This window comes from Equus przewalskii, chromosome 3, assembly GCF_037783145.1.
Source record: "Equus przewalskii isolate Varuska chromosome 3, EquPr2, whole genome shotgun sequence".
Taxonomy (NCBI): domain Eukaryota; kingdom Metazoa; phylum Chordata; class Mammalia; order Perissodactyla; family Equidae; genus Equus; species Equus przewalskii.
Window position 1 is genome coordinate 43,983,012 of NC_091833.1, and position 14,021 is coordinate 43,997,032.

General features: G+C 37.2%; 1 protein-coding gene across 18 annotated transcripts in view; it reads right to left on the reverse strand.

Annotated features, from left to right (window-relative positions):
• Positions 1-14,021, reverse strand: part of PDLIM5 (PDZ and LIM domain 5) — a 196,684-nt gene that overhangs the window by 60,984 nt on the left and 121,679 nt on the right. For 2 of the 18 annotated variants that reach the window (XM_070614287.1, XM_070614288.1), the window contains one exon: positions 12,650-13,783. The exons of the other annotated variants lie outside the window; for them this stretch is intronic. In XM_070614287.1, coding sequence (XP_070470388.1) covers positions 13,690-13,783 — 94 coding nt within the window. In that variant the 3' untranslated portion in view covers positions 12,650-13,689. Of the gene's footprint in view, positions 1-12,649; positions 13,784-14,021 lie in introns of those variants that run through there. 18 annotated transcript variants of the gene reach the window in all.

Consider the following 14,021-nt stretch of genomic DNA (forward strand, 5'->3'; position numbering starts at 1 on the left):
GGAAATTTCTGGTACTCTTAATCACAAGCTGAATTTATTAATTGATTTCAATAGCCTTTGTGTCTGCAGCAGCCTAAAAACATTATTTGAGCCTGTGAATTCTACATTTATTATAGATGGAATCTTGAAGAGAATTTAAAAATCATCATTCCTTTACACATGGGGAAGCAGAGAGGACTGTTAGAGGTTAAAAGATTATGAAGTAAATTATAAAACATGAAAATACCACCAAAAACGAGGTTCACTTTTTGAGAGAGCAAAGAAAATGAACTGACTCAAAGAAAGAAGTTTTCCTGAGGTTCCCAGTTTACTGAAGCAAGGAAAAGAGGGAAACAAAAAGAGACATCTCTGAAGGAACTGGAACTTATTATTTGTGTTGGAGGACAAATCTGCTCTTTGTTGATACATCTCATGTTCTTCACACCTTTCAAACTCTGCCGTAACTCTCATCTATCTCTCTGCTGTTGCCTTCCCTAATGGATTTCACGATTATTACATGTCCTGTCTTAATATTATGTGAACTCTTTGGTTATCTACATTATTCCTTGATCTCTTTAGAGAAAATGTAACAATGGGTCTAAAGATAAGATAGGTAAAGAATGAGTACATATTATATTATGTCTATAAAAGAATGCCTATATACAATCATGTTGCACTTAACACTGGGGATATGTTCTGAGAAATGCCTTAGGAGACTTCATCACTGTGCGAACACCATGGAGTGTACTCACACAAACCCAGATGGTACAGCCTCCTACACACCTAGGCTATATGGCACTAATCTCATGGGACCACCATCGTATAAGTGGTTCATCACCGATCCAATGCATCGCTACACAGCACAAGACTGTAATATAAGGATTTTAAGGGGTAACATCAACTTAAAAATCACTTGGAACAATCCCTTGATAGAAGCCTGACTCTCTCAGTAACTGCAGGGCACTTACCATTCACCTCAGCCCTTCTCACCCTGCGTTATCAATTTCTCCACTGGACCATTCCCATTAGGGAGTGCAGCAATTTCTACTAGCTAGGAACAGCTTCTTCTATGGGGCAAAAATCTGCTGTTTTGGGGTTATTAACATAACCCCCATATTATAAAAATAATGTACATATGATAAAAATATTTTTCCAGATTCAGGATAAGAGGATGCATTGTTCAACAAATTGTGATGAGTCAATCTGTTACCTATTTGAAAATGTAAATGAATCTGTCTGAATGCCTACTATTCAATAGCCACCCACCGTGAGTCCTTGGAGAACCGGTGTCTTCAGAACACTACCACAGCACCTCACGTTCCGGTGAGTGTTCTGCCAGCACTAGAGAACAAAAGCCAGGCCACACACACTCTTGCTAAATATTCTGGATCAGATGTCCTGAGCTTTGCCATTCACTCACTCACTGCATTCACTCATTCATTCAACAACAAAATACCATTTGAATTCCCACTTGCTGCAGGCATCCTTGCCCACTTCAATTTCCTGCCCTCACAGATCTTCACTCTAGAGCCCACTTTCCTCTAACAGACCATGAAGATCAATCCCATCCTACTTTCCGTCCCTGTTTACCTGCCACAAGCAGAAGGGCAAACTGCGTGGGTCATCCATCACCTCCTGGACTGATGACTGTTTTACGTATCTTCTGATCTATCAAGTGCCCACCCCTCTCAGCCCTCTGTCATTCTACTGTACCCTCATCACTCTGCACCCTCCTTGCAGTCCCTCAAAACGAGAGGTTCCTTTTCTCTCAAACCCTGTATGTTTATAAACCTGGAGATGAGCAAGTGCCCGCCTGTTACTGTTTCTAGCATCAAGTCATCTTCAGTCCTCCAAAATCCCAGACAATGACCACTCACTATCTACCCATTCACTGTCTTTCCTCCACCTTGCCAACTGCCTACTTTAGCCCCTGGCTCACTGCCTTCCTCTTTGCCCTGTTCCAATGGTCTTTCTTGACGACTTCAATGTGATCATGCGGAATCACTGAATAATCTGTGTGCTAAATCCTTTGACTTCTCTTCAGTGATAATTCCTCCAAGGTCAACTCCTAGGCCTGGAATACCTCAGCCATGCACTCCAGAATTCATAACCTCTATTTTTTTCTTCAACAAGCATAACATATCTAAAATCTGGATTTTAAGCACATTTATTTCTAACTCACTTACCCCTCTACCTCTTGATTCTATTAGTATTTTTATTGTACTGAATTGACTCTTACCAATTTCACCGACTCTTAGCAACTGAAGTCTCACCAAATTCACGACTCAGCAATTTTCCATTATCCCTCACTCACGGTCCCCAATATTTCCACACACCTTTCAGTCTTCCTCTAAAATATAAACTCACCCAATTCTCTACGTCTCCATTAATACCTCCACGACCTAAGCCACTATCATCTCTTGCCTGAACTAAGGGAATACACATGACTAGCCTCCTGCTTTCATTAACTCTCCCTTATAATCAATTTTCCACAGTATTCAGAGTGAACCTTTAAAAACATACACCAAATGTTATGCTCATGATTAAAATGCTATTATTTGGCTTCTTATTTTATTGGGATAAAAATTTAAATCCCTTAACAGAACCAATAAGGTAATAAATGATGTGACCCCTAACTACTTCTTCAATCTCTCCCTCATCACTCTCTCGTTTATTTACTGTGCTGCAGTCATAGCTGCCTTCTTTCAGTTCCTTAAACACAACAAGCTGATTCCTGTCTCAGGGCCTTTGCACTTGCTATTCGCTCTGCCTGGAGAGCCTATCTCCTGCATATCTGATTGCTTAACTTCAGGTTATCCACGTTTCAGCTCAAATATCTTTTTTTCCCTAACTAGTGTCTAATGACTTTACTCCTCTCCTGCCCTCTCCCCATTATACTCATCATATTGCCCTATGTTATCTCTTTATAGAATACATAATAACATAAAACTATTTTATTTACTTTTTTATTGCATGTCTGCTCCACTGGACTCTAAGTCCATGACAGCACCTTGCCTCTACTATACTATAAACCAAACACCTAGAACAGGAGTGGCACACAATAAGTACTTCATAAGCATTTGTAGGACTTATTTATTAAATACAACACATCATAAACATGAGCTGGGACTACGGCTAATCTATGAGGCCTATGACCAAGGCAGAATGTTTGGGGAAGAAGAAGAAGACACAGCTGTGGATTTCTCAGGTCAAGGAACTAGCCCAAATTATTAGCTAAAATAATGACTGCCTCTGACCGAAAGACAGCTTAATTGTCCCAGATTTTTCAGTTGATTTTCTTGGGATTATCTATTTAACTGTTAGAGATTAACACCAATGATTAAACATAATACGCCAGGAGATTTTACTAGTGCAGAATAGAACTATTGCTTGCCTTGTAATTTTGGGAGCCACACAACATGACAAAGTCATGTTGGGTTTATTTTCTTCTAAAATTCTTAAATTTTTTAATTTGTTTTTGCTAATCTTATCTCCCACCCCACCAAATATGTCCCAGAAGAGCAAAATGATCTGATCCAAATTGCACATAACCACATTAAATTTCTCTTTTTTAGCTAGATTTGGCCCATTTTCCTAGACTCCCAACTATTTCTGAAGGATGATCCAGTGATGGAGCATGTATGCTACATCTCCCCTCTTCATGACACCCACAGATTTAGGCAGCAAGCTAAAGGGGTCCTCATCCAAGTCACTGACTGATCCTGTAAACAATATCCTTTGGTTAAACTCCTTCAATATGTTATGTATCTAAAAACCTGATGATCATTAGCCTCATTTCATTATTAAATTCAAGTGGATCTTAAGAGCCTTTCTTTGATGACTGACTGGTTAAAATTAACATTTCACCCAGTCTATCCCAAATGTATTAATCTGGGAGTGATCTGTTTCTTGAGAACTTAATTCTGGTCTTGGCAATCCTGCCTTCCTCTTCCCAGTGCTCACTAGCTGAGCTTCTAAGAAAGCCTTCTGGACTTTTCTCTAGGTGACCTCCAGTTCAAACTAGTTTATAGTTTAGAAGTTAACGTTTTTCTTTTTTGAAAATCAGCACTATATTTACCTGTTCCCAGTTCTATATTTTCTTTCCAATTCTCCAGAATTTTTAAATAAAATTCACATAGCATTACCTAGCAAGTCTCACTTGTAGGTTCTCTAAACACTTGCACTATAAACCACTGAGAAAAAGAAACTACACAGAGCTCATTTAGAACCACTTTCCACCTGGGGCTTCAAGCCCCTCCTGAATGTAAACAAACCAAAATCACTTCAGTATCTACCTCTGGGTTTGGGTGATTCTCTTTTCTTGTTTATACCTTTCAACAATGAGCATTTATTAATTTCATAATAACCCTTGACAATATCACTTCACATTTTCATCTCCTGAATTAATATTGCCTCATTATCTTTCACACTTAAATGACTTTCGTGTGTGTGGAGGTACATTTTCTCAACATGCATGTGGTACCGCTTCAATATCCCTGCTAATATCTGCCAAGAGATTCACTGATTTTAACAAGAGATACTTGATTCCATCGCTGTAAGCAAAAGGAAAGTGTGAGTCCACAAAGTTTGCTTAAAAATGTTGCTTCTCTGTATTAAAAAATCAAATTTACCCATTATCTAACCAGTGATATACAACTACCTGATACCATTAAAATCTCTCAGAAATTTATTCTCATTTTTTTCTTCTTATGAATTACTAGTATATAAGGATAAAGAATAAAGCATGTGAAAAGACAAAATAAAAGTGGACCATTAACTCAGACACTGCAGAGGTGTCATCCTAGTTTTAACACATCCTTCTGTTGCAGAAGTGAATACAGATTCTTGAGGGTAATTAATTAGGTGCATGTGGGAGAGGAACACCTATCACAAAGTTGGACATGAAAGCAGCACTCAACATATACCTGTTAAGAGGTATAAAAATAGAGAAATACAAAATAGGACACACGGACAGCTGAGACTGCTTTTAAGATTAATGTAACTTGAAAATAGAATTCTTTAATTTGACTAAGAAGAGAAAAATTAAGATGTCTATATATCCATACCTGTCATATAGTTTATACTGTATAATGCAATATCTTATTTCAACTTTATTTTATAAAATTCGACCATCACAATACCTTCAACATACCTTCACATAACATAAAGGTAGAAAAACTTGGGCTTCTGAAACTTTCAAAGTGACTGAAGTATGTAAAACTGAATAGGCGCAAAAGATAGAAAATTAAGGCTTCCATCATGGCGAAGATTGTCAACTGTCAATGCTCCTCAGTAAGTTTATTAAGTTTTGATTTCCTTTGAAGTTAAAAGAAATGTAAATGTGTCTTTAATACTGAACGTGTCTTCAATACTGAGTTTTAGTCAAGAAGACATGTTCCTTTTATTTTCTCGTTTAAATTCAATAAAATAATTTTGTTGTGTAATTTGCCTCTCTAAAAGCAAACAAAAAGAATTTATCCAAACAGCATCATAAGAGAAGCATCGCTGGTCCAATAAAACTTCTAAGGAACTTAGTGCATATTCTGGGCAATGAAAGTCAATTTTTGCATATTACTGATTTTCATGAAAAAAATTTTTCATGAATGGTAGTCTCCCTAGTTTAATTTGGTAAAAGTACACAAGTATTTCGATAATTAAACAATTTGTGTGTGAAAATACATAAGGTAGATAGGAACTACTTTTCCTGCTTTAATAATTTTAAAGTAATATTATCACAGGAACAAAAGTGTAATAATTACTTATGTTCAACAGATGGCGATCTTTACATTAGTTACCAAACCAGTATTTGCATAGGACAGTATAATCTACCGGAAGAAAATGAAAGGAGATAAATTACAAATATTTCATATTTTGCAACAGAAAAAAATTATTGCTTGGTTATATACCCTGTGGGTTTTTTCCAGGTTGGCAAACATACTTTGCAGGAATGTATACGATGGCATCAGCTAAGAGATTCTATCTGGCTGTTATTGTTTTATTTTATTTTTAAAAATTAGACTATGCCTTGTGTTGTGTGTTTTTGGGAAAATCTGATTGTTAATTCTTACCTATGAAAATATGTGAGAATACGAAACTAGGGAATGATTCCTGATTTCTTTGCCTAGCATATAAAGGATAGTAGTTTTAGGTGATTTACTCAAATGACAAGTGTCTTAATAAGGATCTGCAACAGAGTCCTGTATATCTGTGAAACAGAGCAATAATGAAGACATGGCACAAGTCAGCAAACTGTGCTTCTTCATTAATCCACCTTACGCTGGTCATATGAATATGTGAACAAGCTAACATTTTTTAAAAACTTGCTGTAAAAAGAGTATATTTGGAAATATTTATGTAGTTTCTGCCTCCTAAATTTTCAATGAATGTACAAAGGTGATAGGTCTCTGTTCAAGAAGTAACTTAGGATCTGTCCTGAGGGCCTTCAGCTGGAAATCATGTGGACAGGACTTACTGCTATGGGATAGCCTATACGAGGATTTTTCCCCCATAACTGTTTCATTTTTGTGTAATATAACTGGTGACTGGAATTTGAACTGTTTTCCTTCTAAGAAGAGAGGCAGTCACTTCTCACTTAAAGAGTATTTTATATCTTTGAAAACTGGAAATCCATATCATACATTATCAATTCTTCATCATAATATATGAGAAAATCAGAACCCACTACTCTTTGAGAAGGAGAGATAAAAGACCGTTAAAAGTACGTTTTGATCATGGTAATTTCATATATCTTTTTACTAAACTGCTACTTTATGCTCATTTATATAGACCTATATAAGCATGAAAAATTTAAAATTGTTTATTAGATAAATATTTTACCATATAATAGAAACAGAGAAAATAGTGAGATCAAGAAAATCACCTTTTAACTTAAATTATATACTGCTTGACACATGATATATTTTAGGTGTATGTTTCTAAAAGAATTATCTTTCAATGAAATCTTCTATGGTCTCCCATAATTCTCTATCCTGGTAAGCCACATATTATTACTAGCTTTCCATTATTAATATATTACTGATAATATGGCGGTTGCTTCTTTTTAATCAATGTTGTAGATTAGACTCAACTTCAAGCATGTCCTTAGCAACGATAAAACTACGTCTACTGGTTCTTCCCATCAGAGCACTAAGCATCTCATACACCTGTTTCTACAATTAGTCAGGTATCATCTTGTCACAGGCGCCACTGGACTATTCATGTTAAGACAGACCAAAAACACAAAGTAAAATGAATTAAGAAATAAATTTTCATTTAATTAAAAAAAAAATCTTCCACAACTATTTAAGAAACAGATGATATCAGGGGTAAAGTGTCACCCACTGCCAATTAGATTACCAAAAGCACAACAATTCTCCTTTCAAACAACTTAGGTATGATTCCACTTTATCTTCAGTAAAGACATTAATGTCTTGATATTTTCATGAAAATTTGACCTTATACTGAATTTATATTCAATTAAAAGTTATGTATACTATGCTGTAAACAATTTCTCTAAAACTCAACAACGAGGGAGTTGACAAATATGCAATTATATACAATTAGTAACCATTAGTTAGTGCCAAATATGGTGAGGATACTAAAACCCTTGTTTCACAGAGTCTATACTCTAGTTAGGGATACAGGAGGTGGAGACAAATACATGTCATCCAAAGTGAAAAAGGAGGCACCACAACGTAACTGCAACACTTTCAAATGGGTCCATGTCAGTGACTACTGAGGAATAACTTTTTCTGGGATGCTAATCTGTCAAATTGAGTATTACTACAGAAAGGCAGCTGTGTTTGTTATGGACTGAATTGTGCGCTCCTGCCCCCACCGCCAAATTCATATGTTGAAGCCTTAACTCCCAATGTGACAGGATTTTGAGACAGGGCTTATAAAGAGGTAATTAAGGCTGAATGAGGTCCTGCCAGTGGGCCCCTAATCCTGCTAAGACTGGCGTCCTCCGAAGAGGCAGAGCCACCGGAGCTCGCCTGCTCTCTCTGCGTGTGCACAGAGGAAAGGCGACACGAGGACACGGGGGAAGGTGGCGATCTGCAAGCCATGCAGACAGGCCTCACCGAAACTAACTCTGCTAGGATCTTAATCTCGGACTTCTACCTCCTAAAACTGTAAGAAAATAAATACCTGTTATTAAGCCATCAAGTCTGTGGCAACTTGTTATGGCAGCCTGAGCTAATATAATGTACTTCTAATCTAAGACGTAGTTTACCAGAGAAGAGTCTTAAAATCCTAACACCCACTTGCAAATCAAATTTGTATATTTATATCACATTTATAAATATATTTCTACACAAATGACCCTTTATATATACGGATTTATATACTAAATGTATAGATCTTTACTTATACAGCTACAGTCTCATCCAGGAAGAAACACCATGTCTATTAGAATGCCTTTTCTGGGGCCGGCCCGGTGGTGCAGCGGTTAAGTGCACATGTTCTGCTTCAGTGGCCTGGGGTTCGCCAGTCCGGATCCCGGGTGCAGACATGGCACCACTTGGCAAGCCAGGCTGTGGCAGACATCCCACACATAAAGTGGAGGAAGATGGGCACGGATGTTAGCTCAGGGCCAGTCTTCCTCAGCAAAAAGAGGAGGATTGGCAGCAGATGTTAGCTCAGGGCTAATCTTCCTCAAAAAAAAAAAAAGAATGCCTTTTCCTTCCAATTAGTATGATCATACTAAGAGTCTTGTCTTCCAAGAGCACATACTGCAGTTGGAGGTTTGGGACATGCAGACAAATGCGCATAACACAGATTAGAAATGGAGGTGCCCAAAGAGGGGTAAAATACTATAGGATGTTATTCCAGAAGGGAGAGGATCATTCGTCCCAGGGAGGGTGGGCCAGTACACTATGGGTGAGGCTGTATGGTCAGAGTTTTAGGAAGAAACAAGAAACCCTTTGAAGAGGGAGCATTTGCACGCAGCCCAGTCATTCTCTGGCACACCACTGGCATTTTGGGCAGGAAGACGCTTCAATCTGTGGGATTATTCAGAGTATTACTTTGAGCATCCCTAGCCTCCTGCAGCACCTCCTGACCTCATAAGATCTGTAATAATACAGTATTATCCTCCTACACATTCCCAAAGGCTACTCAGAGCAGCATCTCCCCCAGGAGAACTAGGGGTAAATTTTTAAGGATGTGAAGAAAACGGCAGAGGTGTTCAAATAAAATTTATTTAGTGACTGATTAAATGGCTAACACATTTGATTCTAAATGTTGCATATGGAAAATTATACAAAATCATAATATTTTATTGAGTGCTGCTTACCAGTTACAAGTGTTCATTACATTTACTCAGCTAATGCTAATTTTCTATTTTGAAGCTTCTCATTCCCTGATTCATTCATTTCGCCCTGACTATATTTGATTTCCCAATACCTTCACCTACTCCCGGGATGCTTCTGATACAATCAATAAATAAACATCCTTTACTTGAGCCAAAGAAAAGTAAATGTATCTTCCTTTAACTTCCATACACCTTTCAGGCTGCACTTACCTGATCTTTCACTTTAATGATTTCCCTAAACAGTGTTTGTGGTCTGGGTTGAAGATTTAAGGAGAAGGGATGAGAAGTGACAAAGACAGAGGTGATGAGAAGATGAAGACAAGGCCCACACTGTTTGAGAACCTGTGCAACTGTGGTCCAAACTGGGATGGAAAAGACGATGATTCTGTGGCAGATCAGGTTCTCCAGAAAGCAGACTCCAAGACAGAGTTCAGAATGGAGGGTGCTTATTAACAAGGGCCGCTAGGACCAACACCTGTGAAAGAGGGAAGCCAGGAAGCAGGAGCGCGCAGAAGGAGGCGCTGAATTGTCATACAGGACTTATGGCAGTCAGCTGACCGCACAGCAGCTCTGGAGCTGGAAGGGCCCTTCCCAATTGTCCCCAGCTGGGCTGAAACGGCCAGGCTTCTCACTGCACCCCCCCTCCCCGTCAGTTCACTGCGCGTGGACAGCCCCAGGAAGGCTGTGGTCTTGGAGGGGGCAGTGCTGCCACGGAAGTGGTATGAGAAGGCGCTGACCCCGGCACAGCCAGCAGCAGGGTACCAAGTGCTCTACTGACAGAGTGCCTGGGCGGGCAGCAGCGTCCACCAACGATTCTCACTGCAGATTTTGAAGGAGTGGAAACTCAGGGGCAGAGAGCAGTCAGCCACAAATCTGAATCTAAGACCAAGAATTTATCATTCTGTGTTTCTTAATATGATAACCACAAAAAAATGCTGATGTCTATTTTGGAAAGAATGAACAAGGAAATATTTACTTGGTTTAAGGAATTTTCTTGAATGGGATAAGTGAAAGGAATGGGTCCAAACAATTCTAGACAGGTTTATATAGAGAGGATTAAATTGTCGAATTCATCACTAAAGTACAAATAGAGCATTATCTGTCAGATTTCTATACATGAAAGTTCTGATTTTGAACGTCTTTATGTATGCTTTACAGGGCATTCTAGTCTCTACATGCATCACCAACAAGCACTGTATTAATGCCTCCTTCTTTTAGGTCTTCAACGGGTCTCAACGGGAAAAGCATTAAAGTGATAACTATGCCCAGGGCTGGCACTAACTAGGGGAATGGACTTTATTTAGCAAAATAACCTCCCTGGTTCTTCATGTTTTAATTTTACTTGGAAGTCGTTAAATACAATAAGAAGACAACTTCTCAGGTAAAATGCTGTGAATAGTATTGAGAATATGTGTCATCTGCCTATATGCATAAACATTCTATTTCTGTATCATGCTTCCCCTCATACACCACATGTTGGCCACACTGTCCTTTCAGGTCAATGCTTGCCACGCTCCTTTCCACCTCAGGGTTTCCACACTCATTTCCATTCTGATCCCAAGAGATCATGTGATGGACCCCTTTTCTTCCCTTGGGTGACCACATTAAGGTCATCTCCTCAGAGGCCCACATCATCTAAGTAACCCCCCCTGCCTATGCCAAATTTCCTTTATATTAACTTATTTGATTATCTTGGTAACACAATCATCTCAGGTCATCATGTTTACATATTCACCTGTTACTCACTACTGAATCCCTAGCACCTGGCATTCAAGCACTATTCAGTAATTATTCACGTCAAGGAATGAATGCAGGCAATGAAGGAATATTAATGACTTATGTGACTTTAAATACACATCAGAAACACAACAATTGCAAAATTATTTGTCTGGGGAAGATCACTTCATTCTATAGTTCTGAATAAATTTGAATAAAAGAAGGTTCTGCTATTTAACAAACTAAGAGATTTTTATCTGAGACTTCCTAAGGGTATAATAATGTACAAAATGAGTAGGCTTCTGTTTCCACAAATAATAACTTTTTTGAGGTAACAAAACTATTGACTGTGTGGGAGATATTCCATCTTCTGACTGGTAAAACAGTTTAAGAAAAAAAATGTTGAAAATTGTTGTTAAGAGCAACTTTCCAATTTTACTTTAAAAACAAGCCTATGATAAAGAAAGTCTGTATAAGAGAGACAAACAAAAACAAGCTATAAATCAGGTCACTAGACTTGCAATAATATTTTTGCAAGAAGCTTTTATAATTTTTGGCTAGCCTTTAAGCTAGGAATATAAGATGTCCCAGGAGATTAATTGAGCACAGGAATTCAACCTCTGACAGGGTCAAATGGAATGTCCTTTGTGATGCTGGCTGAATATTCACCCTCATACTCAAATATGAATCGTTCCATTTAAGTAAGTCTCTGCTTTCATGAGACATTAAATACTTTATTTTTAACTAGGCAAGGTATGAAATTCTTATTTTCATCTGTACCTACTTCAAGTTATAAATTTCTATACAGGTTCTCTTGTCTCTATTAGGGAAAAATTCTTTTATTTACCTCAAAGTCTCTTTCTAGTAGTTCTTTCTCTCAACTCTGTAGTTATTCTAGAAATTTGATTCTTGGTGGAAAATATCATGTTTACTATACCCACACCATTGATTTTCATGAGAATTTGATTCTGTCTTCTTTCAAACATCATCTTTTGAAATCAATGAAGAATTACTAGGTATAGGAAAGCCTGGCCTAAGAAAGTAGATTTTCTTATAGAGGCCAGAGACACAGTAATAACCGGAACTGACGGCCGAGTCATAAAATCACAAGCAGTATGTGAAGAACAGCTGATGCAATAAAAGAAAGACATGTTAATATATTATGTAGTAGAAAATGAACAGATACATCCTAGAACTATTTTTAAATGAATTTGACATGCCAAATTTCAAATAGTAATCAATCACTAACTGAAATTAACGTTAGTTTCTCCAAATTATCAGGTAGTTGTCCTAGTCTATGGTGACATTAAAGTGAAGAAAACCTGGAAAAGTGAAAAATGGAACCTTGAATGCAGGCAAGATTCTTCAGTAATCATCTTCAAACAAAGACTAACTCTATTTTGTGGCATAGTCTAACTGATCTTATGCTACTCATATAAGATGTTATGTTAAATAATATAACAATGCAGGAAAAAAATCGAATATGGGCCTTTGTCATATTCCATACTCACATTTTAGGAACATTAAAAATGTTTTCCCAATGAAAGGTCAAGAGAATTATTTATTTTACCCAAGTAATATTCTAACAGTCTTGGATGGTACTGTTACTAGCTTCAAGGAAACAGAAAACAAGTACAAAGCTAAGTTAAATGCAACTTTATTACAATACTTTTCCAAACTTCAAAATGCATGTATTATTGAATTTAGATCTAATATATAATACATTATATTACAAGACAGAAAGCATTTCTAGTCAGATATTTAGCTTGCATGTTTTGCCCAAAACAGAGCTTCCTACGAACAGTAGCAATGCACAATAGTTTATATCACTAAGTAAAATATTTCTCTGATGTCACATAAAGAATCATTCGTATTGCATTTTATGTTCATTTTCTCTAATTTAGAAACAAAGCAAACTTATCTTTTCTATATCTTACTAGTTAGTGTCTAGAAGTTGTCTATACCCTAAAAACATCCACCGGCTTAGAAATATTTCCTTTGGTAGAAAATAGGATTTTTGAAACTAACCAACCAAAAGAACACTGCATTTCCCCATTGAAAATAGGGGCAGCATTCTCTTTTTTCCGTTTTTAGGAGCCAAATCTGAGCCTCCTCCTTTTCATACAGCCATCCTGAATAGTTCCTGCTTTAAAAGATATTCAAACCTATAATGAACTCTATTCTAATAAATTCTTCTCTGTTTTGTCTTGCCTCCTCATATTTGTTTATTTAGAATAATTTACAACCCACTTAGAACATTATATAATAATAAACTTAAAAGTAATCCTGGAAAATGTAGTAACATAAAGGAAGTATTTTCCAAATTAGACAAGGACATTATTTGCTCATCCATCTCTGCTTCAAACGACCAACCAAATTCAACTTACGAAAAGAATTCCTTTTCCAAGGTCACTATCCTAATAACAATGGAAAAAGATGTAAATCCACTGAAGAGATCTAGTCCTTTAATTTGCTCTCTTAGTTTAACATCTATGAGCTACCTACTAGCACAAAACATGTTCATCCTCCCATTTTCACAACAGCAGGAAATGGTTAGAAGAGTATAGAAAAAGTTCTATTTTTTTCATAAGGCAAATTTAATACAGATTTTGCTACGAAGACGGAAAACAAAGTGAATGAAAAGGTGTGTGCTGGCTGCTTGGGGGGGCAAGGCTCATAAATCACTGTACGTTAAGAGCACGTGCTGAAACTTCATGGTGCCAGTCACGTAATTTTGTGTATTTGGGACTAAAGACGTGAAGGGGTATCTTTTCCCTGTGGAAATAAAAAAAAGAAAAGAAAAGAAAAGAAAAGTGATAGAAGAGTCATAAGAAAGAGAAAGAAAAGTTTCTAAGTTCATCATGCAGAAAACATGCCTTATAAAGCTTAATTTCACATAGCTGTTTTATTTAATAGCAAAGATTTTAAGGGGAGAGCATTTTTAGAAATACAGAAATTAATTCATAGAGCCCTCTGGGAAACATCAATTTTTATGCCCAAAATAAAGTGACTG